Genomic DNA, 26,970 nt, shown 5'->3' with positions numbered 1-26,970 from the left:
GTAATTGGATTATTAGAAGGCTGTTTTCTACCATGCTCTAACCTTATTGGACCTTTATTCTTCTAGATCATTACTTTTCAAACTTATTATTCTCATTAAATTGGGCAGTTAATTAAATACCGCTTCTTTAAAGATTTGTTATGAACAGAACACTGTATAGTGCCTGTCCTTAGGGAACATGAAATGTACATGGTTGAAGTTTGTATCTGCTTATTACATCTTCAAGCAAAACTGTTTGGCAGTTGGGGCAAGGACAGTTGTAATTAAGCAAGTCACAGAGTTCATGCAGCCATGCTTTCTGTTAGGGAATTTATAGAGATGCTTAGTGACAGCTTAAGTTGCTCTTCTGGATTGTTTCATACTTCTTTGGTTTTGCCAGATGATTTCATTTATGCTGGAAAATCACGAGTCAGGCACTATTGGAAACCCTTTTTCTTTGAAGTTTATTATTAGCAAGCATTACTTTTGTTGTAGTCACTTCATAATTCTCAGGCCATCATAGGAATTTGACACGGCTCGGGACAGCAGGCAGGGAACAGGGTTGTCCCCGAAGATATCTACAGTCTATAGATACCTGGGCTTATTCTAGAGACTATAGGAACTCTCTTGGGGCCTCTCTAGAGATTTAAAAATGCCAATGAAGGAATTGTGGAACTGGTATATAAAGCTGAGCTCATGGTTCAAAACAGTAAACCGTGAAGCATTTAGAAACACCTGGAGTTAGAGAAATTGTAGTGGTTGGGTCAATTATTCAAACTTGAAGGTTTCCTTCACAGGTAAGTAACACTTCTTTCTAGTCTCACCACTTTCGTAGTTGGCCTTTAACAGGAAATTTAAACCCTGCTTGAGGGGTCACCTCACAGCCTAACTGCAGAGGGCTGCATTCATGTTGTGGTCTGTGAGTGAAGGTGCGCAGCGCCCAGCCTCAGAGGCCATTCAGAACAGCCCTGCGTGTGCCCAGCCTGCTGCTCTACTGCAGACTGGTAAACGATTGGGATGTACGTCCCTGGCTGGTGTGGCTCAGTTGGTTGGGCAGCGCAGATCAAAAGGGCATGGGTTTGATCCCCAGTCCGGGCACATGCCTAGGTTGTTCTGTCCCCGCTGTCTCACCCCCACAATACCTGTCCCTAAACTCTCTCTCCCTTTTTCGCTGTCTAAAAGCATGAAAAAATCTCCTTGAGTAGGAATTAAAAAAATAGATGCAAAGCCCTGGCTGGCATAGCTCAGTGGATTGAGCTGGCCTGGGAACCAAAGTGTCTCAGGTTCGATTCCCAGCCAGGGTACATTCCTGGGTTGCAGGCCAGAAGCCCCAGCAACTGCACATTGATATCTCTCTCTCTCTCTCTCCCTCCCTCCCTCCCTTCCTTCTCTAAAAATAAACAAACAAACAAACAAACAAACAAATAAATAAATCTTAAAAAAATAGATGCAGATGTATAGAGCAACATCAAGTAGAGAAATAAGAACATAAATGAAAATGTTACCTGCAGTGGCATAAAACCATGATGCACGTGGAATACCTTTATGTTCTTGGTCGTTACACATAAAAAAATAGAAACTGAGTGGCCAAAGCAGCTATAATAGCCAAAGGGATTAGGACATGTCAGGGATGAGTATTCTTTACCCCAGAAGGGGCAAGGTGTGAGGCCTCAGGTTGTAGTCACTGGAATTGTCACGGTCAGAGTAGCTTACATGTATACAGGCTGTAAAATAATCCCGGACTACTTCAGGGCTTCAGCCTCTACAAAGAAGGTGGTATGTATAAGGGCAAGTGGAGACTGTGTGAGAAGTTGTTTGTCCCAATACCATCAGTTTGGAATACCTTGGATTTCCTTACCTCCCCCTCTCCTTTTTTAAAATTGATTTTCATGTCAATACTAGCTTTACTGTTTTAGAAAGGTCACATGAAACTAGAGGACCTTTTCCCGTTATGACTTTGTAATCTCTGTTTGTTCATACATGTACTTCTTATCTTCTTTGTAGTCTGGGTACTCAAAAAGCTCATCATTCACTTTGGAGTTGTGAACTTCTTGGAGCAGCGCTGCTACGTGTGGTGGCAGGCCGTGGAGAACTTCCTCAGGGAGCGGCAGGAAGCTCTAGCGCCGTGGCCAGTCATCGGGCTCGGGAAATTCCTGCTAAAAGTTGATAGCAAGGTATTGTATTTTTAAGAACTGGGACTGTTTTAATGGAGTTTGTATATTTCATTGTAGGAAATGTCCTATTTAGTGTTTATACTGGAATTTTTGACAACACATTTAAAATCTAATTCTCTAATGACATTTAATGTTTATAATTGTGGTTTATATAAGGATAGGATATATTTATTTTAAATAATTATAAGTTCAATCAAATTGAAATCCAGGGACGTTAACTGACTTGTAAAAATTATATAGCCAGGTAGTGGCTCAGTTCAGTAAATATTTTTGGAATAATTTCCAGGTCTAGGGAAGAGCAGATGAATCATGGACACCTAGATGCTGAAGTTCTGTTGAGGGAGAGAGAGCAGTCCGTTAAAATTTAGACACAGTTGTTAGATTCAGAGGCTTAGCATGGGCTCTGAATCCAAATTCTGGTTTCAAGTCCCAGTTCAGCTATTTCTTAGCTGTGTGACCTTGGATAAATTTCTTAATCTATCACTGCCTTTGTTTCCTTATTAACACAATGAGTGTAAAGCATGTACCTCATAGATTGGTTTGTGTGTTAAATGAGTTATTACGTGCACAGTGAACTCTATACAAGTGTTAGCTGTTACAATTTGTGGAGGAAGAGTATGGGGTTGGCCAAAAAGTCCATTTAGTTTTTACCGTAAAATAAGACATTTTTCATTTTCACCAGTAACTTTATTGATTTGGTTATTTTGAGTATGTTGGCTGTTTCCTGTGTGGTATAATGTGGATTGTTCCAAGTAATGTCTCAGTTTGATCGCTGTCAACTTTGGCTGGTCTACCTGACTGTGGAGCATCGTCCAATGAGAATCTCCAGCACGAAACTTTACAAACCGCCTTGACAAGGGTTCAATCAGTCACAGCACCTTCTCCATACACTGCACAAATATTTTTTTGCACTTGTTACATTTTTACCTTTCTTGAAATAATAAAGCATAATATGCCAAAAATGTTGCAGATTTTCTTCCATCTTCAAGATTAAAATAGCTACACAAAAAATTCACCAATTTTGATACTTTTTTTAAAATGCACACTGATACGACAGTAGTCTCAATACAATCTAACAAAATTGTTTTGAATGAAGATAAGAATAACTAAGTGCTACAGAGCAGTTTCGGGGGAACCGAACGAACTTTTTGGCCAACCCAATATGGATGGGATACAGTTGTAGTACTGAGGGAAAAAAATGACTCACTGTTGGTGAGGCAGTGGGAGAGGGGTGGTTTTGTAGAGGGGATGATGCTAGGGCAAATTCTGAAGCACAAGCGGGAGTTATGTGGCTAGAGCAGTGCAAAGGCCCAGAGACTTCCACAACGTGAATGCTTAGGGGTGGCCAAGAAGCTGGTCAGGGCTGGGTGTATGAAATGGTGATTACTGGGCGGTGAGCCTGGAGGGGCAGGTACGGCTGGAACAAGAAGGTCTTTCTGTGTGCCATGCTGTGCGAGCTGGACTTCATCACAGCGGCTAGTCACCGTTTTCTTTAACAGGTCTAATCGTGACTTAAGATTGGGAAATACTGTAGGCGAAACCAGTGTAGATGTAGATGAGAATAGTACTGGAGTGCATGTAGAGGGGAGGTCGTAAACCTTTAAACGCGTAGTACAATATCCTGGGTCAAAGGAGAAGAAGCAAGGGGTACATTTTCTCACATACCTCCTGTCTTCCAGAGAATTTACCAGTTTTGTATTTCCCACCAGTGCAACATATGGAATACCTAGTTCCTTGAGCCCTTTCCAAGGAATATCATAGTGACAAAAAGGCCTTTTTGGTTTTGTAAAAAGTATCTCAGTGTTGTTTTAATCTAAAATTTTAAAAAATAAAAGTAAGGCTGATTATCCTTTTATATCCTTATTGGCTAAGCATATTTTTCGTTTGTAATTTGCCTATTTGTATTTTCACTAATTTTTTAAACTTTTTTAAAATAAGAAGGAATCTAAGACTTTGCATAAATTTCAACATATTTATCATATCTCCCTGGTATTGGGATGAAGCTTTATCTTATTAGAGCAGATTTAGCAGTTCAAACTGTTTAATGTCTTTGTCTTTCCACTGTAATAACTTGCTTTTCTTGTAGAAAAGTGTGTGTGCTTAAAAATTGGGGTAGAAGGAAATACACCAAATAGAAGCAGAACCTTAGATATGCCTGCATTTTGGCGAGGTGTCCTCTGTTCCAAAGGAGCACTGAGATGTTTTACTTTGAATAACTAATACTATAAAGCTGCAACTACAAAGTTCAATGAAAATGTAACATAGGAACACAAACTGGTTTATACAGAGACTGAAAATCCTTTCGGTACATGATGTGTGAAAGGATCTTAATTATTACTCTAATATTTGGAATTTAGTGTGGCTATTGAAAGCTACAAACTTTCAGCTTATTTTATGTGTTTTTAATTGTTGAATTGCCAGCAAAGCTTGTGGTTATCTTCATTGTAATCATTGTATATCTTACAGGAGTACTACATTCACGTGATTTTGTAACTTTGTTAATGCATTACGGTTTTTTTCCTAGTTTTTCTTTTGTCTGGGATAATTTCCTCCTCATGCTGTCAGTGACTTTCTTTTCTTTCTTCTCATACTGTTATTGCATTCTCTAATGATATTCCACTGTTCTTATCTTCTCTTCCTCACCTTACCCCCCATCCTCAAGCTCTGGCACTGGCTAAATAAGAAGGTAAATGAACACGTGGATGTTGGTTTTTACTGTTCAGTTCTGTAACTTCTCCCTGTATCTCCATTCTCACTCTGTTTCTGTCTGTATCACAACTAAATTTTTGTTATTAAAGTCCTAATTATAAGCTATGGAAGGTCATGAAGCATTGATACTGTCACAGTACAATTTTTCTGAAATCCCAAAGTTGTTTTATTCAGGATATGGGTGGTATCTCCCTGCTGGAGTGTGTGTAAGAAGTTCTGTCTTGTAGTCCTTGCATGCACTGTGGTTCCCACGCCTGTGCAGCTCTGGAGGGTCAGTCTGACCCCCGCGTCCCCGGGAAGTGTGAGAGCGCATCGGCAGTCGTTCCTGACAAGGGGCGAGGGATCTTCACTGCTAGTTTTCCTTTACGTGACACAGGAAGTTTTCCGAAGATGAATCTGTGAAGTTATTTTGTGCAGTTCCCTAGCCTGGTGATTTTGTGTATTGTCTTTTTTTTATAACTAGTATTCCCAAATTTTATTTTTAACTTAAAAAAGATGATATCATGACCTATGACATCTAACTTCATGTGTTTCCCAAGATGTAGGTTGTATCTGTGGTAAATGATTTCCATGATTGGCTTGGAATTTTAAAGGTACATTTTTAGTAACTTCCGTAATGGCTAATCCAGACATAATTGAAGTGATACACCTCTAACATATAGTCTGAGTGTGGTAGTTCTAGATTTAATTTCATTGAATCCCTAGGACAGATAGCAAGAGGGTAACATCGTTTACATGCATTGTGTTTAAATACAGTAAACTCTGAAAGTTTTCAGTGCAGATATTATCACAGGCTTTAAGAAAAAGATGGAAATAGATCAGAATGACACTTTTATGTGCAGAGATTAGGATTTCATTCTGTTGAAACAGGAAAGGGGAGACTTGATAATGCCTAAAGGATTAAATTTTGGGTTGAAAATAAGCAGTGTGTAAACTGTAACTAGAACACACACACACACACGGATGGTTTATACACCTCCATTTCCCACAAAACTAGTCTAAGTAAATTAGTTTAATCCTTGGCTGGTGATAGTTCTGCAAACGTCACTTTTTTCTTATTTCTGATCAAAGTAGGTAGTTTAATGTTTTTTCCTAATTTGTATATATATGTTGAAATAAAGTTTTCCTCAAGAGATGATAGAAAGGAGGCCTAAAGTCATTAGGTTTAGTTTGAGTTAAAGCTAAATGAGTTAGATTACCTAATTTATGAGCCTAATTCACAGCTGACTAATGAGTGAGTTTTAAAAGATTCCTAAGAGACCAAGTAGCTTTTTTCTTGTCCTTGCTGATTCCATGTAGCATAGGTAAACCACTGATGCAGAGGTGGAGTGACTGCTTGAAGTTCTGAGAGTGTGTGCTCTAGGAGAGCATGTAAATGGGTTGAAGATGATTATTTTTTTTTTATTTTTAAAAATCTTCACCCTAGGATATTCCCATTGATCTTAGAGAGAGAAAGAGAAACGTCAATGTGAGAGAGAAACATTGATTGATTGCCCCTCCCTCCCACCACCTACCCCATTGGGGGATAAACCCGCAACCCAGGAATGTGCCCTGGCTAGGGATTGAACCTACAGTTCTTTAGTCTGTGGGACACGCTCCAACCATTTGAGCCACCTGGCAAGAGAGAACTGAAGATTATTTTATTACTTCCAAGGTCAGAAAATGGCAGTGTTCCAAGTTCAAGTAGAGTGGAGTAGGAACTGAGAGAAGTGAGGGTGAGAGACAACACATCTTATGGTTAATTAAATTGCGGCCTACTTCCTTCCCAAGGCTTAATTATTTCTTAGTGTTGGTTATATGTACTGAGACTCACCTAGATGTAGTTAAAAAACAAAGCAAAATAAAATCCTACAGGCCTACCTTCATGGTAGAATCGAAAACTAAGTAGTGGCATGACACTTTTTAGATAGCTTGATAAATAAGACCAGTAGTTTAGAAATTTGAGTGTCTTGATATAACTATAAATTCATCAACACCTCTACGTTTTTTCACTTAAAACATTCAGAATGTCATTTGAAAATTTCTCCTCCTTTTAGAAAATAAAGTTCAAAAACCAAAATAATTCTCACAGCGTGGAAGACTGGGGAAAGTTCTAGGGACTGCAGTTTCCATGAGCAAGGCACGGTTGACAGGGGTGTGGTTTCCTTTGCCCAACACAGAGTGCAGGGCAGGGGCAGTCCAGGAGCAGAGCCTCTGGCACTCCTCAGGATTCTCTCCCCCCTCCTTCCCCTTCTCCATTGTGTGTGCTTCCTCCGTGTGTGTTTGTCTTTCTGTGTGTGAGTGTTTCCTCTGAGTTTTGTTCCATTCACTCTTCCAGGGAGTTCTTTTCCTCCAAAAAAGTTTTCTGTTCATTTTGTTTTTCCTCCTCTTTTGGTCCTTAGTTCTACACACCAACTCCCTCCTCCCCACATTTTTTCCTTCTCTTATCTTGACCTTTTCTGTCTCCCTTTATTCTTTAATAAGCCTGCACCTGTCTTTCCTGCTCCTCTGTCTCTTTTGTAGTCTCTCTTTTTGTCTGTTTTTTTTTCCATCTAATGTTAGCCAGCCATAATGTGAATAGAAACCCCTTTAACTTTTTTACCTTATGTATTGAGTATCCTAAATGATTTTGTTTATTTTAAATTTTGAGTGAAATATCTAACCCTTACTATTATCCCTTGAATGTAAATTTTTGTTTAGGTGGCTCTTAATGTGGGTTTTTTTTACAACCCTTTGTTACACGGTTTATGATAGGAAAATTCTACTCTTGTTGAAAAACATAACATTTGATTTTGTAATGTTGATGTACATAATGTTTGTGAATATTCTTTGTTTTATATGTTAAAAATACCCAGACATAAATTTAGATATTTGTACTTTGTAAATAGGACATTTATGTTAAAAAAAATACATTTTAGGATATGACTTTTCATTAAAAAATGGAGGCTCCCAAGCTATTTTCAGAAGTTGTAATTTGTGAATACAAATCTGGTCTTAATTCTGAAATTATTTTATTTATGCTGGCCTATTTAGATATGTGTTAACTTAGCTTTTACTGTGTGCCATTCACTGAGATTTTGAAGAACAAAGAGGAATAATACAACACTAGCCCTTTCTTTGGGGCGTTGTCTCAAGAAGGAGGTGTAGAGTTGGTTTCGGATTGTGGAACTTTCCAGTTTCATTGATTTTACAACTTATATTCAAAATACGATGTCTGACCTTCCATATCTTAGAAACCTGTTATTTTTTTAAATCTCTGCATTGTCTTCAATGCTTTGGTAGCATGCACTGAAAATTAACTTTTCTGTTTGAAGCTCTAATTGTCAAGATGGAAGATGAACATTTTATTCTTGAGTTTACAATAGCATTGATCTCTTAGTGACAGTTTCCTTCACGAAAGATAAAGGGGATGCAGGCTTTTAAGCCTTGAGTGGAAAATAAATGTTTTATAAGTCATGCCCCCCCCCCCCCACTTTAACCACCTTTTTTTTTTTGCTTTTGGATGCTTAACTCATTGTTTGGAGAGCATATTTCAGATTTAAGTTAGGAATAACTTCTTCAGTGATGCTGTAGCTCATGCTGGGGTTGAGGCGTGCAAAGTGGTATTTCAGCAGTCATATGTCTAATTGATTGCGTTTTCTAACTGTTAAATAATAGCTTTGCATGGAAGGAATTCTACAAATCTATCGGAATGATATATTCTGAAACTAAAACTTTTATGGGTAGGATTATTTGTGATTGTGAAACCTAAGAGAAGTCATACTCAAAATAGACTGTCTAATAGCACTTAGGGCCCCAACTGGTGTGGCTCATTTGGTTGGGCAGCGTCCTGCAAAGTGAAAGCTCACTGGTTCGTGCATGCCCGGGCTGCGGGTTTGCCCCCTGCGTGTGAGAGGCAGCTGACCGATGTGTCTCACGTCGATGTGTCTCTCCCTCTCTCCCTCCCTCCCTTTCCCTCTCTCAAAAAATAAATAAATAAAAGTCTTTTTTACAAATTTAGGGAGAACACAATTTTATTGATTATTTTTTATTTTCAGTCAGTTATTTTTCATATAACTAATGTTTTAAAAATAATAGAAAATTTCAGTAGAATGTAATGTTTTAGAAGTATTTTATTATGGATTATTTTAAATATTAAAAGATGTAACATTAATTATATAATTGAGGTGTATTCCTTCCTGATTTTTTCCCACCCAGAGGAACTATAATTCTGAAATTAGTATTTATCATGATCATAACATTAACTTTTTATTATTACTGTTTTTGTAACTCCAACAACATCAAAGGAAAAACATTGAAAGTAATTCCTATTTTAATTTGCTCCTATTTTATCTATGCATAATTTTGGGCATAGCTGTTTTATAAAAGGCATATTTTTTCTAAAGTCATCTATATTTGCTCATTGACAGTAAAATTTCATAAAACTTGAAGTTGGCTAATGGTCTTTATTTTATTTAGAATATTTACCAGATTGTAAATTATAATTTGAAATGTAGATATACCACAGTACGAGAATTCAAACATAAAGGTTATGTTCAAATTGACTGCTTTTTCTTAGATATGACAATAATAAACTCTTTATATAACAGCAGTAATTAATACTGTTCGTTAATTTTATAAAGTTGCCTACAGCTTTCACTGCTTTAGTCATTATTCCATAGTCTGCTTCGCAGTGCTGAATATCCTGTTTTGTCGTCATTGTATTTGAATGCATGTGTGTTTTTATTAAGTTGTACTTTAATTAATTTTCTTTTTCATTTCTGTGCAGATGATCATCTGGTTGGAGAAGATGTTAGACAAAATAATTAGCATTTTCATCATATTTTTGTTAGTGATAGGAACCCTTCTTTTAGCCCTGCTCCTGACTGCAAAGGTAGAGTACAGCAGTTCCTGTTACCATTAATCAACTCTTAATTGCTAGATTTGTATGGATAACCAGCTGGTAGAAACAGAATGTAAAATGTTAACTTTGCTTGTAAATATGTATAGCAGCTAAAACATTTGTAAATTTTGTATTACTGGTTTTGCTATGAATTTGCTTAGTATATTTTTACATGCATTTTTATTTTATCATCAGCATATACCTCAGGTAAATACAGATGACAAAATTGAGATACAGAGGAATAAGCAGCTTCTTCTGTGAACAGGAAAACTATGATCTAGTGTTACAGCTTGTAATCTAGTTAGTACCTTGTTTACTAGATCAGAATTTTTTGACTAGCTCCTTTCCTTCTTGTCTCATTGGCCCTTCTGCTGATACACCATTGATCCTTATTTCTCAGTCTCCGGGTCCTTCCAGCTTGCATTTCCTCTTCCCCTTCTTTGCTCAGACTGCTGTAACAGTACCATAGACTAGGCAGCTTGAACAACAGTTATTCCTCAGTTCTGGAGGCGGAAGCCCCAGGTCAGGTTCCAGCAGGGTTAAGTTCTTGGTGAGGGCCGCTTTTCTGGTTTACAGATGGCCGTCTTCTCTTTGTATCCCTGCAAAGTGGGGAGAAAGGTCCTCTCTCTCCTGTGCTCTTACAAGGGCACTAACCTCATTCGTGAAGGCTCCACCCTCATGACCTAATTACTTCTCAGAGGCCCGACCTCTTAATCATTGCATTGGAGGTTAGGATCTCAGCATATGAATTTGGGGGAATATAATCATTCAGTTCATAACACTCATCAAAGAAAATTGTTCTTCCGAGTGCAGCTAAAAGTGTCTCTTCAGTGATAACTTACTGACTTCTGTTTTTCTGATTTCTATAGTGTAGTTTAACCTTTAGTTCATCTGACTTTGCCGAACTCCACAATCCAGATTTTGATTTGCTGTGTTCAAAGAATCATGAACATGAAAAATGTTTATATAGTACTGTAGAGATATAGTAGTGACTTACTGATACACAACCTAATATGCAGCCATTTGCTAAAGGATTGCATTGTTTTTTGCTACATGACATCTCTATTGGATGTCCTGTTCTTCTCAGTCTCAGTGTGCCCTCATTCTTACCATTTGCTCCTAAAAACCTGCTCTCCTAGTACTTCTGTTTCTGTCTTTATACAGTTCCTATCTTTTCTTTGGGCATTAATTATGTATAGTACAGTTACTTATATGGACTGTACAGACTTGTTTAGAGACCTTTGTTTTCATCATATTTCACCTAAACCTGTCACTGTATAATCTTTCGTTCTTGATCTTAGAGAAACCTTTTCACTAGTATGGTCTTTTGTTTTCCTTTCTTTTCTCTCTCCTGCTTGTCTTCTATTCCACTTTTTCTTCTTTGCCGCTTTTCATAGGGTCTTCTCGCCTGCCCATGTCACTTAGTTCATCTTTCAAGTTTTTTTTTTCTTTGCTCATTCTGTTCAATGAGCTTTTGCTTCCTTGAACTTTGATAACATATGTTACTGAACCACTTCTTTGTCCTCTAGGACTCAGGCCAACTGAGCTTTTGAAGGAAACCTACCAGTTATCTAATTTATTCTCTTAGCCAATAAAGGGATCATTCTGTAAAACACCATGACAGTGTCTATGTGAGTGTCTAGTAGACAGCTCAAATGCAGCATGTCAGAACTGAATTTCAGACTCCCCTCGCTTGTCTGTTCTTCTTACAGTCTTCCCATTTTAGTAAACAGCAGTTCCATTCTGCTTGCTCAGGTGAAAAGCCTCGGGGTCATCCTTGACTACTATCTTTTGTTTGTATCTACATCCAGTTTGTTCCAGGGGCCTTTTTGGCTCTATCTTCCTAATATACTGTAGGGTAATAGCAGGGTGAGGATATCAGGTAATTGCTCTCCACAGAAAACAAGAATAAAGTGGAGAAAAATGTTAAAATGCCATATCAGGACATTGGAAAATGATCAGTTAGCCACCTTGAGGAGTATTTGCTCATAAAAAACTACTACTGCACCTAGTAAAAACAGGTAGTTTGTGGCTTTCTTGCTTGGAGTTATTCTCATCCTTCCTCACTTAGACAGCAAGAACTTGCAACTTGCCCTGTGGGAAGTGATGGATGTGGTTTGGGGCTGACAGCAGAGCAGCTCTAAATTAAAGCAGGAGATTCTGGAAGCAAGAAAGCCATATAAGGGCTGAAATTACTAAGCTTCTCATCTTAGACTGATTGCCAACCTATGTATGTGTATGGGAGCCCTGTGCATGTTGACGCCTGGGGAGCTTTGCAGATTTGTGCCTTTGATTGCATTTCTCCTTGCACACATCTCAGGTTGCGGAGGAGGAAGCTTTTCTTTTGTGAAGCTTCTGAGGGTGGTGTTTGCCAGAATTATTCAGCTGACTGCTAAGCTATGCAGGTCCAGGGAAAACCCTTAGGGATTAGGCTTTAAAATAAGTGGATAAATCAATGAATAAAAACCACTGAGCAGAGACATCAGTGGCAGGGATGATCGAAATTTTTGTTTTGGGGTTGTTTGTTTGTTTTTTTTGTTTTTGTTTTTTTTTTTTTGGTTTGAGTACAGATAAGGTAGCTACTTAATGAAACAAAATAACACAGCTCTCAGAAGAACAAAATAATCCAGAGTTGCTACAACATGTTTTTAGTGTCCAGTTTCTAGCCAAGAATTACTAGACATACAAAGAAATAGAAGAATGTGACTCATACTCAGGGGCAAAGACAAAACAATCAAAGAGATGGACACTTAAGTGGCCCAGGTGTTGGATTTAGCAGACAAAAGCTTCACAGCACCTATTGTAAATATATTCAAAGAATTAAAAGTATGCCAAGAACAAACACATGCAGACTCTCAACAGAGAAATGGACACTAAAAACAGAACCAAATAGAAATCTTAGGGCTGCAAAGAACAATAACAAGTAGGAAATTAGATAGACACATCAGTAGATTTGAAATCAAGGGAAAAAAATCAGTGAACTTGAAGAAAGATCAATAAAAATATCCAATCTGAAGAGCATGGATTCCTTGAAATACTTTACTGGAAGTAAGTTAGTATTAGCGTGAAAGAGATCATGATAAATTAATAATGCTAGGTGTGATACGTTTAAGATAAGTCACAACCACTAAATAACCCTAGTTTTAGGGCCGCTGAAATGCTATGAAAATAATTCCCTAATACAAAAGGTGTCTGTAAAAGAGGAGCCATAGAGATGAGATGGTTGGAAAGCAATAGCAAAATAGCAGACCTAAATCCAGTCATCTCAATGCTTGTATTAAATGGGAGGCAACTAAACAATTGAAAAATACAGATATTTCAGATGATATAAAAAAGCAGTTTCCAACTGAATCACATAAGAGATAACACTTTAAATGCAAAGATATTAAAGGATTTGGTAGTAAAAGGATTAAAAATGATATACCATGTGAACTGTAAACATAGGAGATGTGGCGTGATTATATTAATATCAGACAACATAATTAAATATTACTAGAAACAAATAAAAGACTTTTATAATGAGTTAATACTGCAGTAGGATACAACAATTATGGATGTGTATATTCTAACAACGGAGCTCTAAATATTGGAGCAAAATATTCAGAATTAGAAGGAGAAATAGACAAATCAAAGATTATAGTTAGAGATTGAATAATACTCTTCATGTAATAGGAGAATAAGTAGGTTGAAAATTAATGAGGATTAAAAGCCTTGAAAATGCTGTCAGTCAATTTGACCTAATTGACAGTAGCAGAATCATGTTCTTTTCAATTAAGTATGGAATACTTGTGAGGATAAACCGTATGCTCAACGTGCTTAATAAATTTAAACAAAGTAAAATCCTGCAGAGCCTGTCCCCTGACATTGGCTTGGGTTTAATTTTTTATCTCCCTCATTTTGCCGATTATTGAGCAAGGTAAATTTGGAACAGTTTCAGCTGGCTTTTTTTTTTTTTTTTTTTTTACTCAGAAACCTTCCTCAGTTGCTTATGTTTGCCTGTGTATCTCACATTGCATTATAATTCTTTAGGCTCATGTGATACTGCTTACATATACATACACATATATGAACTAAATATATTTGTATATTACTGTGTATATGTATTTATTTACATATTTCTCTTAAGTGAATCATTGAGTTTCCTGAAGGCAAGGCGCTGTTATGTCCATGTATTTCCCATAGTGTGCGTCACACGGTGTTATGTGTAGCAGCTGCTGAGTGCAGGTTCCTAAATTGTTTGTAACTAAGATGTGTGGTTATCTGACTCCAAAATATTGTTCCAGTAATAGTGTAGAAAAATAAATGTAGAGTTGCATTCACTTTTTATTGAGATTCTTTTCTCTCCTCCTCTGTGATGCAGGTCCATCAAGAGAGCGTACACATGATCGAAGTCACAAGCAGCTTGATTAATGAAACTCTAGCAAATCACCCTGAGTGGGCAAAGTAAGAATATTGTTTTGCAATGACAAAAATAGTTGCACGACCTAGGTTCAGTATGAGGTGGTCTTCAGGCGGCTGCCTTGAAGGAGAAAAGATTGCGTTTGCTAAAGCTTTGATGGAAGTTGTCATTTTTGCACGAGAATTGCACGTAATGTGGGAGAGGGGGCATTGGGGAAGTGCTTAAGGTTTCAGACACGGTTTATAGTACTTACATCTGAATCGAGGTTTGCAGTTCACAGCTTGTTCGGATTTACAAAGTACGGTCACCTGCATTGTGTCCTGTCTTCCTGACAGTGACTGTGCAGTAGGTTAAAGAGATTATCACTGTTGCCCAAACCAGGAAACAGGATCAGAGGTTAAGGACTTGAGGTAATGATCCCCCAGTGGCAGAGTCAGCACTTCACCCTGTGCTTCTGATGGAGTATTCCTCCTTGTAGGAGGGTTTTAAAAAGCTGTTTAGACTTTGGTCGTTCATGGAAGGTCTGATTCTTTTGCAGCAAATTGGTGGGGTTAGATATGAATTAATAGTACTGGTTTCTTGCAAATCTCAGTATTCAGTAAATTCCTGCCCCGAAGAAGGCAGTTGACCTTGTGAGAAATTCTGTGGGTAGTCCTAATGGAGGGGATACAATGAAGAATTGATCAAATATATTTTCTGCCAGTATGGGGCACATTGTATATGTCTCATGTAGGTGCCCTCTCTGTGGATGTGCTTGGTGAGCTGGTGGATGAATTTGAAAGACTTAGGGTAGGGTCATCATCCTAGCAGAGCTTCAGAGAAAATGAAGTTGAAGTTAGAGCACATCTTAATTCTTGTCTTGGGCAATTCTGTTAGTTTGGAACCCGTTTTCTACTTTCTACTGACTAGAAAGTATGTAGAAACATACACGGTATGTCAGAAATTTCCCTTTACTTCTGCATAATTCTTGGGGCTGTTCTCTTTAAAGGTCATACTGTGGTGTAGATTAACCTTTACCCAGAAAGGTGAGGGTAGGCTATTCCTAACGGAAGGAACTTGGTTTCTACTGAGAGTTGGAAAATCACTGTATTTTTGCTGTGTATAGTGCACACCCATGTTTTTGGCCCAAACTTTCAGGAGAAAAATCTTCCATTTTAATTTTTTAATTCAGTTACTTATTTATTTATATTTAGATACTTGGTTTTTTGTATTATAAAGGAATTTTAACATTTATTTTTGGACATATTATGGTATAAGAGGTTTTTTGTAACAAATAATTACAAATCACAAGAACAGATACAAGGTATTTCAGGTACTATCCACGTATAATACACATCCTTATTTTTCCCTAAAAAATTGGGGCAAATTAGTGTGCATTATAGGAGGAAAAGTGTGGTAGTAATTTGCTGAAGTAGTGACTGTCCTAAGGAAGGAGCTCAGTAGAGAAGCTGTGTTTGGTGTAAGATCGAGGCACATCCCAGCTGGTCACAGCCAAGGTTGCTTGGGTGTTACAGGCCCCACGGTCCCTAGAGGGCGCTTATTGCAGGGAGGTCTAGACTGAATAAGGCCTTTGACTCGGCCTCAGGACAACTTCTCGTATCTGTTGCTCTTAAGACACCTGCATGAGTGTGTTAGTGGAGTGTCTTCACTGAAGCCAGCAGGACTTTTTATCAGGCCTGATAGATGTCTGTTCGTCATTACGGGTCTATCCAGACGCCTCTGCAAGTCCTACGCTTTTGAATATCACTACAGGATACAACTTTCCCCATAAAGATATAGTACTGTGTAATTGAAAATAATTAGGAGTCCCTTCAAACCACTGTTGAATCTATAAATACTAGAGTAATTTAAAGGCTACTTAAATTAATTTCTCCCAAATCACATCTCTATTTAGAGATCCAAATTTCCTGGTCATATCCTTGTACTGTAAGATTATTATAAGTATCTCTAAAGTTTTGTCTTGCTAAGAAATACTTGAACTGACTGAAACTTTGTAAAAGCTTCATAAATACTTGGTTTATGTGGAGTATGTGATGAACTGGTTAATATTAAAGATGCAAACCAATTTGTGAATGTCAACATCTTTAGTATACAACATTGTGAGGAGCAGTTAGCGTATGTGGCCCTGGCTGGTGTGGCCCAGTGAGTCGAGCGCCAGCCTGGGAGCTGAAAGATTGCGGTAAGGGTTCTTTGACTTAACCTTGACGGGGTTGCGGGCCCCCAGTTGGGGTGTGCGAGAGGCAACTGATCAATATTTCACATATTAGTGTTTCTTTCCCTCTCTTCCCTTCTCTTTAAAAATAAATAAATAAAGTCCTTTAAAAAAAGGAGAGAGAATATATGAAAATATTTTTTCCTTTGGAAAACATTGGGCATGTGTCATCTATTGCTGATGAAAGGAAAAGCCTGTTTAGTTGACAAGGAGATGGGGAGGCCACTTCTCACTGCCACATTAGGAGTCACGTTTGTAGACTGCAGTTCTTTGTACAGATGGAACTCTGCTCAGGAGTTCCTCACATCTGAAAGAAAATGATCTTCAATAAATAGAACATTGAAAACAGTGATTCACCCTCTTACTTTTTTTATTGTCTCTACTTCCTCAGATCAGTGGCTCTCCAATGTTAGCATGCACCAGAGTCACCTTCAGGGCTTGTTGGTACTGATGGCTGGACTCTGGCCCCAGAGTTCGGTTTTCAGTGGGTCTGGGTTAGGGCCAGGTTTCTAAGCAGTTCTGGTGTTTCAGGTCCATGGACCGCAGTTTGAGAACCACCATTGTGGATCCCAGATGCTGACCATCATAATTTCAGAATCGCTTTCTCTGGTGCTATCTGAATATGGCAAATGGCTCAGGATTTGAGGGTCAGAAAAACCCAGCAGAGCAGAATGACTGAGAGGCTGTAGGGAAAGTGGATCTAAAAGATAAGGAAAGCTTGAAGAGCTATTTCATATATTAGAATTTGTCCAGTTAGGCAGAGAAGTCAAGGATTCCTGTGTGTGATTCATTTGTATCTCTGTGTTGATGACTTATCAGCTGTCTGTCAGTTACTGATTATTTAAATGCATTGGGTTCAAATAGTTACTGGTGCAGAACACTAAAAGTGTAGTAATTTTTCTTTTTTTTCTTTCTTTATTTTGAATTAGTTGGCTTCCTGAGGCTCAGGTAGTCCAAAGAGCCCTTAATTCTGCAGCTAACAACGTGTATCAGTATGGACGAGAATGGATAACCCACAAGGTAAGAGAAGAGCCTCTTTGTGGCTTTTTCTTTGCAAGGTCTTTATTGGTGGTGATTTCTTGCTTTGATGAAGCATACTTGGAGATTATGTTTAGAATAATTTTCATTTTGAAATATATCTACAAGTCGACAAACAACATACACTGAAATTAAACCTGGGTAATTATACTGAATAGTGCTAGTAGCCTGAACAAACATAGTTGGCCATTCAATTCTCATTCAAGATAGATATGATTCATTGTTTGTGCATTAGGAAGGAATGATCACTAAACTTGGTGGTCAAATAAGGCTCTGGGATGGAGTATTGGGGCATATTACATTTTATTATTTGATATCTGGGCTTTGCAGTTTCTGATTTGTTTTCTTTTCAAGAGAGCTGCAGTAATCTGAATTATTTTGCTTACTTACAGATGAAGAACCAACACAGTAAGCCTAGGTAAATTCCCAGTGGTCAGGTAGTGAATTGCAGAGCTTGGTCAAACTGCTGAAGACTGATTCCAAATTTTTTGCTCTTTCTTATTGTAGTATGCTGGAAATGTGTGCCTGGATCTGAGGGTTAAATGCTTTAAAATGGCAGTTGAAATAAACCTTGAAGGAATGATAGGTCTTGGATGAATAAAGAGGAGGAAGAGTGTATTTTAAGAAGAGCTATTTATGTAAGCCAGGGTGTAGAAGTACGAGTGTGTTTGAGGAGACGAGCTTGACTAAAGCTTTGGGAAGAGGAAAGGAAAGATGGAAAAATACCGCTGTTGTGGTGAAGGGTCAGATCCCATGACATGGATTTGGGGTGTTCTTTCTTACCCCTCGTGCAGTCTGTGGGAACGAAGATAATTTGAAGTTTTAATGCAGTGAAGTAATTAGGATCATTTAGGGACTGATAAAATTGGTTGCAGTGAGATACATGCCCAGAAAAAAAGGGCTAGTATGTGACTCTGTGTTCAAAAGTCAAAACAAGTCTCAAAAAAGAAAAGTTATCTTGAACATTATACTGTACGCATGTATATAGTAATGCACTACCTTAAGGATAGAATTGTGGTCAAGTTAAGAGAAATACATATATTATCGATTTTCTTGAGTCCATAACAGATAATCAGTCAGCACAGGGAAGTCTTTGATAGCCAGGTAATTGAATTGATCTGTGCATGGTAGTCTTTAAAAACCATTATTGAAAAGTTTTAGGGATATAGATCTCCAAACTGGCACAGAAGGAAGATCCAACCATTGCAGAATGCGTTTAGTCTTCCAGAAATGTTTTGGCTGAGTTACTATGTTGAAAGCATGGTGTTTAGTTCTTTATTTACCTGTTTGGGAAAGATTTTTATTCTGGAATTCTTAACTGTTTGGGAAAAGGATAAGGAAAGGGAATTTGAGTAACTAAAGAAATGTGACTTAGATTTTAAAGAAGTAAATTTTAAATTACTTAGAGAAAAGATAAGTTTGAAACCTTTAGCTCAAAGTTCTAAAAGCTGAGGTAGTTGAAAAGAGATGGGCATTATTAACCAAAATTGTGGGAAAAAAAAAACAAAAAAAATTTGTGATCTTGACTTAGAAGACAGAGGGATGATATCTAAAAGCAGCCACTGAATGTCCATCAGCAGCTGAATGGGTAAATAATATGCGGTATATCCACTTAATTTGGCCATAAGGAGGAACGAAGGACTAATAGATTCTGTATCATGGATGGACCTTGAAAACACTGTGCTGAGTAAAAGAAGCAGCCCTAAAAGACCACGTATGTGTGCTTCCATGTGTATGAAATGTACAGAAGAGGCATGTCTGTAGAAAGTGAAGTTGTGGTTCCCAGGGCAGAAGGGTTTGGTGAGAAACGGGGGAGTGATTGCTAATGAGTGTGGAGTTTTTTGGGGAGGGTGATGAAAATGTTCCCAAATTGATTGTGGTAATGGTTGCCTAACTCAGAATATCCTAAAAACTATTGACTTATACACTTTAATGACTAAATTGTAAGGCGTATGAATTCTATCTCAATAAAGTTGTTTAAGAAAGAAGACCCATTGTAATTGCAGAGGTAGCTTTCTAATAAGCTCAGAACTTACACAGCTAAGAATCATGTTAGAACCTAGTCCTAAGAGCTGAAGCTAGAAAAAAACGCCATGCTCAGAAAAGGAAAAGACTTTTTTGGGGAGCGTTTAAGTTTGAATAGAGAAAGCTCCTGTCTTTCCGCCCCTAGGCGGCTTAGTCAGCCCTGTGCCATCTGTCCCCTGTGCTTTGTTTGGTTTCTCCTCACAGCGTGCTTTTTTCTCAGCATCAAGTTCACTTTCTTCACTCACCATCCTTGTCTGAGCCATCCTTTCTGCTTGTTGTGCCCATTCTAAAATTTACACCTGAAGGTGCTGCCCTAAGACAGCAAGAGCATAAATGATGTGTTTGCTCTGTCCCTTCTCCCGTGACTCGAGTGAAGACAGTGACAGCTAGTTCACAAACGTGCGGGGCACTGTTGCAAGTGCTAGGGGAAAAGCAGTAAGCCAGAGAGTTACCACTCTCCTGGCGCTTGCACTCTGGTGAGAGGAGACAGACCGTAAACATGTAAACAGATAAACTCAGATCTAAAAGTGCGGTGATCAAGGTAAGCAGATAATGTGGTAGAGAGTGCCTCGGGGTGGTGCCATAGCCAGGACGGCCAGAGAATGTCTGAGGTGATGTTTCACTAAGATTCGAGTGATGAGGAGGTGACAGTTTGTGAAGGTCTGGAAAAATAATGTTTCAGGCTGAGGAACAACACATTCAAAGTCTCTGAGATGGGAGCAAGCTGCGGGGAGGGGAACAGGAAGGCCAGTGTGGCTGCAGTGGTGAACATGATGACGCGACAAGCTGTAGGTCATGATAAGAAGTTGGGATTTTCTTGTAGTTACAGAGGTAAAAGTTAATGGATTTAAAACAGAAACCTGATTTAGGATATAGACGACTCATTTGTGCTGCCTTATGGGGAAGGGGGCAGGGGTGGAGAAGGCCGGGAGACCAGTTAAGAGATTATTATGTTGGCAGTCCAGGCGAAATGTTGGTGACTTGGACGAGGACTGTGGAAGTGGAGATTCAGATAAATGGTCCTATCTGGGATATTTTGAGGTTGTTATGAAAACCTCAAAAATCCACGAGGAATTACAGATTAGAATGGAGTGAAAGGGAAGGAAGATTTTGGTTTGCTGAACTCGGGCAGGTGTGCCACTTACTGAGATGGAAGAGCTTGGTGGAAGAGCTTGGAGGTGGTAGTGGGGTATAGGTGTTACAGATAGACCAGTACTTCTGCTGGGGCTGTATAATGTTTGAGATACCCACTAGATATCTAAATAGAGATATCACAGAAGGCAATCGGACATACATAGCTGGAGCCCAGCAGAAAGACCTGGCTGTAGGTGAAGGCTTGAGTGTCCTCAGATGGCACTCATCGGGTTGGATGAGATGGCTTGCATTGGTTTGCTGGGGCTGCCATAACAGAGTACCACGGACTGGGTGGCTTTCACAACAGAGCTTGTGTTCTCATAATTCTGGAGGCTGGAAGTCCAAGATCAAAGCGTCAGCAGGACTGGTTTCTTCTGAGGCTTCTTTCCCTGGCTTGAAGATGTCTCGTGTCTTCACGTGGTCTTCCCTCTGAGTATGTCTGTGTTGTATTCTTTTTCTTTCTTTAATAAGGACTGGATGGGGGCCCCTCCTGGTGACGTTATTTTACCTTATTTACTGCTTTACAGACCCTGCCTCTAAATAGCCATATTCTGAGGTGCTGGGTTAGGACTTCAACATGAATATTGGGAGGGGGCCCAATTCAGCCCACAGTAATGGCCTAAGGAGAGAGTGTAGGTAGAAGAGAATCAGAGTTAGACGCCTGGAGCACCTCAGGTCCTCGAGGCAGAGAAGACTGAGGAGGAGTAGCCTGTGAGGTAGGAGGGAAACGAGACTGGGTGTGTCACCGAGGCTGAGAGAAGGAACTGTTGCAAGATGGACTTGGTCAGCTATGCAGATGCCACAGACTTCACGCAAGATGAGTACCAACTTATCCCCACTTCATGGATGAGGTTGTTCGCCTTAAGTCAGTCAGTTCTCAAATGGCATTCTGACTGCCCTTAGTGCGTCCTTGTTTTTCATGTTTAAAGAGTATATCTTGTTGTCACCAACAGTATGTATGCTTTAGTGATTCTTTTAATAACAGTGATGCGTGTATTAGACGCTCTGCTCTCTGGCCAGTCTTCTTGCAACTTGCAGTGTGTATTGCAGTGTTGCAGGACAGTGTTCTAGGTCTGTAGTGTGCTGCTATGTTGATGGCACCATGAATGAGAAAAGAGCGTCTTACAATATGCTGTAAAATTGTGCTGAGCTCCGCTTTCCTGTTATCGTGGTTGTATGTCAGGTATTCGCTGTTGTGCTGCAGTGGGACTGCTAACGCAGAGGTCAGTTTGAAGTGGGGCTGTATTGCCATAGAGGCCACTGTGCAGACAGTCTGGAAAAGAGGCTGTCGGTAGCTGCTCTCGGCCTCTTCTGGTTAAAGGGCGATTTCAGAAGCTGATAGGAAAATGATGGAAAGAATTGGTAACAGAGAGTTTGGGAGTATCTGACAGTCATAATATATAAAATATAAATCTAAAGAAACTAAAGGAATTCAGACCAGTGGTAATTGTGCTTTTTAATTGTTCATAGGTTCTAAGGCAGTGGTTGGAAGAACCGTAGAGAACTTGTAATTCTGACTCTGCCATTTGGCCGCATAGCCCTGGGCCTATCATAGATCCTTTCTAAATCTATTTTCTCAAAAGAACAAGGTGGCAACAAAACTATTTTCTCTCTAACGTAAAGTTGTAAAGATTACATAATGTAGTAATGAAAGCCATTTGTAAATTGTAAAATGTAATGAAAGATAAATGGCTTTGCTAGTCACTGATTTGTGTTTGGTTTATGAATAAATCAAATAAATATAAAGGAGAACATTCGGCAGATACATTTGCACTGAACGTGTCTAAGAACTGGTTTAAGTATTTATAAGGCCAGCATCAAGATGGCAAAAGGCCACACAAAGGGAAATACACATTGAAAACCAAGATGGAAAATGGTCACTCTTTTCACTAGAGAAGAAAAGGATAAATAATTAGTGTTTCACACCAGTTAAATTATCTGAAAGTTTTATCAGTTGTCTATAAGGCTTTGGGAGAATTGGTTTATTTATATGATGTTGGAAAGTATTAATTGGTATAATCCTTATAGAAGACAATTTAACAATGTATAGCAAGAACCATTAAAATGTTCATGTCCTTTGATTCCTGCACATTTATCTTACTATTAGAAATAAGAAAAAATACCAGTTTAAGGAAGTTCATTGCAATGTCACTTGTGACATTAAAAATTGGGAACCATCTATATATCCTGTGATTTGGTAATTATTAAATAATAATATCAAAACTTAGTAACTATTGAAACCATTAAAAGTAAAGGTGAAGGTCAGTGTTGAAGACAAAATATGAAATCCTTACAATGTGAAATATAGAATTGTAAATTATGTCTATGTAAACAGGCAGAAAGTTACAAAGAAAATGAAAATGAAGGAAGTTGCCAGTTTTATTAAGTAGAGTGGGGCTACAAATCAGTGCTTATCCCTTAAAAAGTGTCTTTAATGTTACCATATGGTTTTAATAGCACATAAAATGTTGAATAAGATTTTTTTTTAAAGATTTTATTTATTTATTTTTAAAGGAATATTTTTAATGGAAAGTGGTCACTCTTTTCACTAGAGAAGAAGAAAGAGAGAGAAGCAGAGGGAGAAAGAGAGAGAAGCATCAGTGTGTGGTTGCCTGTCCTGCGCCCCCTACTGGGGACCTGGCCTGCAACCCAGGCATGTGTCCTGACTGGGAACTGAACCAGCAACCCTTTGGTTTGCAGGCCAGTGCTCAATCCACTGAGCCACACCAGCCAGGGCTGGAATAAAATATTTTAATAAATAACCTTTCTCTAAGTTATCACAAATGTACTTAATTCCCATACATCTTGAAGCCAGTCTAGTCACTCACAACTCTGAGACCTGATATCTCTCAGCAAGCTAATGGAAATATTTACTTTTAGAGCTAAGGTTCTAAAATATCACTTAAAAGTTCTGTGACCACTCTTAACAACAGTGATAAGTGTAACAGGAGATTTCTGTGTAATGGATGGGCTCTGGGTCACATGGAAAGCTTTTACTCTGGGCAGATGTGATCAGAGGAGTCCATAATCATGGCTTTATCTGTACCATTTTTTCCTACAGCCTGAAGTGGCTCTCCTAAGCACCTAGTGATAGAGGAAAGAAAAAAAGAAGTAAAAGCTGAGAGAGAGGAAATTTACTGGGAATACTGAAGAGCAAAGTTTATGAAAAGAACATAATGTGGCTAGAGGCAATTAAATAGTCTGGAACATTTCAGTTTGATTTGGAACAAATGTGAAGACCCAGAGTATATTCATTTTACTGTAATATTGCCTGAAATATTAAACCAGATTGTATCTGTCTGTGTTTCTTCCAGCTTCATAAAATTCTTGGAGATAAGGTGAACAATACTGCTGTGATTGAAAAGCAAGTACTAGAACTTTGGGACAGACTGTATCATTCTTGGTTTGTAAAGGTAAGTTATTTTACCTAAGGATTTCAATGGTAAACTAATAAGAGTCTTTTTATTTTAGAGACCCAGTAACTAGATAGGATTGTGTTAATACTGAGGTTTCCTTTATTGAAATTTTTAAGCTGCAAGTTCTAAGCCTTAGGTCACTAAAAGTCAGAGTGAGTTAATGGTTAATCTCCAAGGGAGAACCTATCAGTCCCTCTGGTGTCTCAGTATTCCGTCTTCTGTTCGTGATCATCAGTAGCTTCTCGTCGTCTAGACTAGCTGTGTGCAGGAGAAATGTAATGCAAGCCAACTAATGTTAACTTTTCTAGTGGCTGCATTTAAAAAAAAACAAACAGGTAAAATTGTTTATTCATATCTCTTTCAAATCTGGTTATTCCTGCGTTCCTGCCAATGTAATTCTCTTCCAGACAGACAAGTTAGATTCCCCCTTGTTTCTTTTTCATATTCTTTTTCCTTTGATATTTTAGTGAGAGGTAATTGGTACATATCATTGTATTAATTTTAGGTGAACTTTTTCGTATTCGTCTCCCTCCCCCACCCCTCTCTTTATGTTTTGTGGAAGATTAATAAGGGAGATGAGGAAAGGAGGGGAAAAGCAAAAATGAGAGACTAAGAAAAAGGTAGAGGGGCTAAAAAGGAGGGGGAAAGTGAAGGTAATGCTGTAGTTGTGTGCAGTTGAAGAATACACAGGAATAAAGGGTGTTCACAAATGTGCTTAGGAGAGAAGCACGTGAGCTGGGCCGAGACTCAGTAGCATGAAAATGGAAAAATATATCTTTCATGTGTTTAGGTGGAGTTCTTGATTGATTTCTTAAAGAATGCAGAGTTTCTCACTTTTGTGTATTTACTAAAGTGCTGTCAAGTGGACCTAAAACAAAATAGGTTATTTATACTTTCTATTCTTTAGGTTAAGATGGAGATCTCATGTGTGAACTGTTTTATTCCATAGAACGTAACCCATTCTGGAAGGCACAAAGGACACAAGATGCACATAAGTCGTCAGAATAGCTGGCTGGGAGACATTCTGGACTGGCAGGATGTCGCGTCCTTCATCCACGAGAACATTGAGACATTTCTTTCTGTAAGAAGTAGTATTCACAGTTAAGCTGGAGTTAGAAGGAAACAGAAACACTGATTTCCAGTTTTGTTTGTACACTTAAAGGTTTTTAGTTACCATACCCTGTTTTCAATGCCACAGCATTTGCAGTTTTATTTATTTATTTTAATCCACACTTGAGGGTATGTTTTTATTGATTTTAGAGAGAGAGGAAAGGGTGGAGAAAGAGAGAAAAAAAAGAGAAACAGAAATATCAGTGTGAGAAACATCAATCAATTGCCTCCTGTATGTGCCCTGACTGGGGTTTGAACCTGCAACCTAGGTATGTACCCTGACTGGGAATTGAACCCACATCCTTTTGGTTTACAGGATGATGCTCCGACCAACTGAGCCACCTGGCTAAGGGCAACATTTGCAGTTTTGAAAATTCTCAGTGAACTAGAAAGATGTTCAAAAGCCATAGACCTCAGGTGCAGCTGCCCTGATGTCTCCTTTGTGACAGAAGAATAACCAAGAGATGCTGATTCTGGGATTGGTGCCCTCATCCCCACAGGCTGACCAGAATGTCCCCCCAGACCCCTGTTTTCCCCCCAGTCCCAGAAGGAGCTGTTTTTTTGTTTTTGTTTTCTTTTTGACAAGCGAAGCCCTTTGGCAGATGGAAATACAGTTTTCCCCCCATGCACCATCTACCTCTGCCTTTTCTACAACGAAGGGAAGTCGGCAAGGAACAGCTAGCAGGTGTTGCTAGGTTTTAATGACAGCTCCTCATCCATAGTGTACCTTGTGGGGTGTCTCAGCCTGTGACTTCTTGCAGAGATGAGGAGAATGTTAGTGAATATCTTTGGGACTTTCATCAAGTTAATGAAAGTCAGGGTTTGCAATGCTGGATTTTTTTAATTTAACTTTTATGGAAATAATAGATGATCATAGCCAAAAACTAAAAAATGCTTTAAGATTTTAAATTAAAAAAAAAAGAAGCAATGCCCAACTCCGTACTTCACTTCAGTCTCATTTTCCAGAAACAACTGCCATTTTTAAAAATTTTTTTATTTTACATTTATTGAATTTATTGAATTTATTAATCAAGGTTAATAAATTATATACTAGTATTGCCCAACAGCTTTTTCTTACGTTCTATGAACCTTCCTTCCAAACCCCCTTGAATACACAGAAAGGTTACTTGATCTTGGCAACTACCAGTCTCCAATTAATGAATTCAGTTAATTTCTTAAGCATTACCACAGGGCATTCCCTATCAATGTGACCCAGAAACTATTCAAACTCTTTTTTGATAAAAATTCCAAAATGACTGAGACTCCCAAAAGAATGCTTGTCAAACTCACAAGTAAGGGCATTGTTGGTTTGTTTTTTGGAATCAGTGCTATTATTCATCCATTCCTTTACCCCACAGGGTCAAACAGTCAGTCATGCATATTTTTGTAGGCATTGTGAAACATTTTCAAGATTTTATGTAAGGAGTTTTTGTAAACGAAACCCATCTGCCAAAGTTCTCTTAGGAAGACTGAGCTGAGGTTTGCAAGAAATGCCGTGGACAACAAAATGTGCCTTTATAAGTGGCGCATTTGAGGTAGGAAAGGACTGGGTAGGCCTTTCACAGCACAGATGGTATAACTTGAACGTCTGACAAAACACAGAGCTGCAGTTTTGGAAAGGGCACCAAAGTGAAATTAGGCGTTGTGAGTTCTGGTCCTGGCTCCAGTTCCACGTATTAGCAGCTCCCGGCCCTCCGGCAAGTTTTTAAAGAGCTCTGAGCTGCAGTTTGCCTATCTGTGAATAAAGATGTCCTCTGCATTTCTTCTCGTGTGTTGTTGTTGTTGTGAGGTTCATGGGAGTATTTTGAAAATTAAGGGGAAGTGTTTTTTTGATAATTTTGCTTCCACGTTTTTAATTACTTGGGGAGAATTGAATAGACATCTTAAAGGAATTTAGATTTATGAAGAAATAG

General features: G+C 38.6%; 1 protein-coding gene across 1 annotated transcript in view; it reads left to right on the top strand.

Moving 5' to 3' along the window:
• Nucleotides 1-26,970, top strand: part of TMEM245 (transmembrane protein 245) — an 82,300-nt gene that overhangs the window by 21,905 nt on the left and 33,425 nt on the right. Inside the window, exons 6-11 of the mRNA XM_045840224.1 lie at nt 1,984-2,153; nt 9,610-9,714; nt 14,084-14,166; nt 17,264-17,354; nt 23,846-23,944; nt 24,897-25,028. Of these exons, the coding sequence (XP_045696180.1) occupies nt 1,984-2,153; nt 9,610-9,714; nt 14,084-14,166; nt 17,264-17,354; nt 23,846-23,944; nt 24,897-25,028 (680 nt within the window). The remainder of the gene's footprint in view (nt 1-1,983; nt 2,154-9,609; nt 9,715-14,083; nt 14,167-17,263; nt 17,355-23,845; nt 23,945-24,896; nt 25,029-26,970) is intronic.

Source organism: Phyllostomus hastatus, unplaced genomic scaffold (assembly GCF_019186645.2).
Source record: "Phyllostomus hastatus isolate PE091 unplaced genomic scaffold, TTU_PhHast_1.1 phas_contig_34, whole genome shotgun sequence".
In the NCBI taxonomy this organism is placed as follows: Eukaryota; Metazoa; Chordata; class Mammalia; order Chiroptera; family Phyllostomidae; genus Phyllostomus; species Phyllostomus hastatus.
Note: the sequence above shows the minus strand (reverse complement) of the source record. Positions and strands in the feature narration are given on the sequence as shown.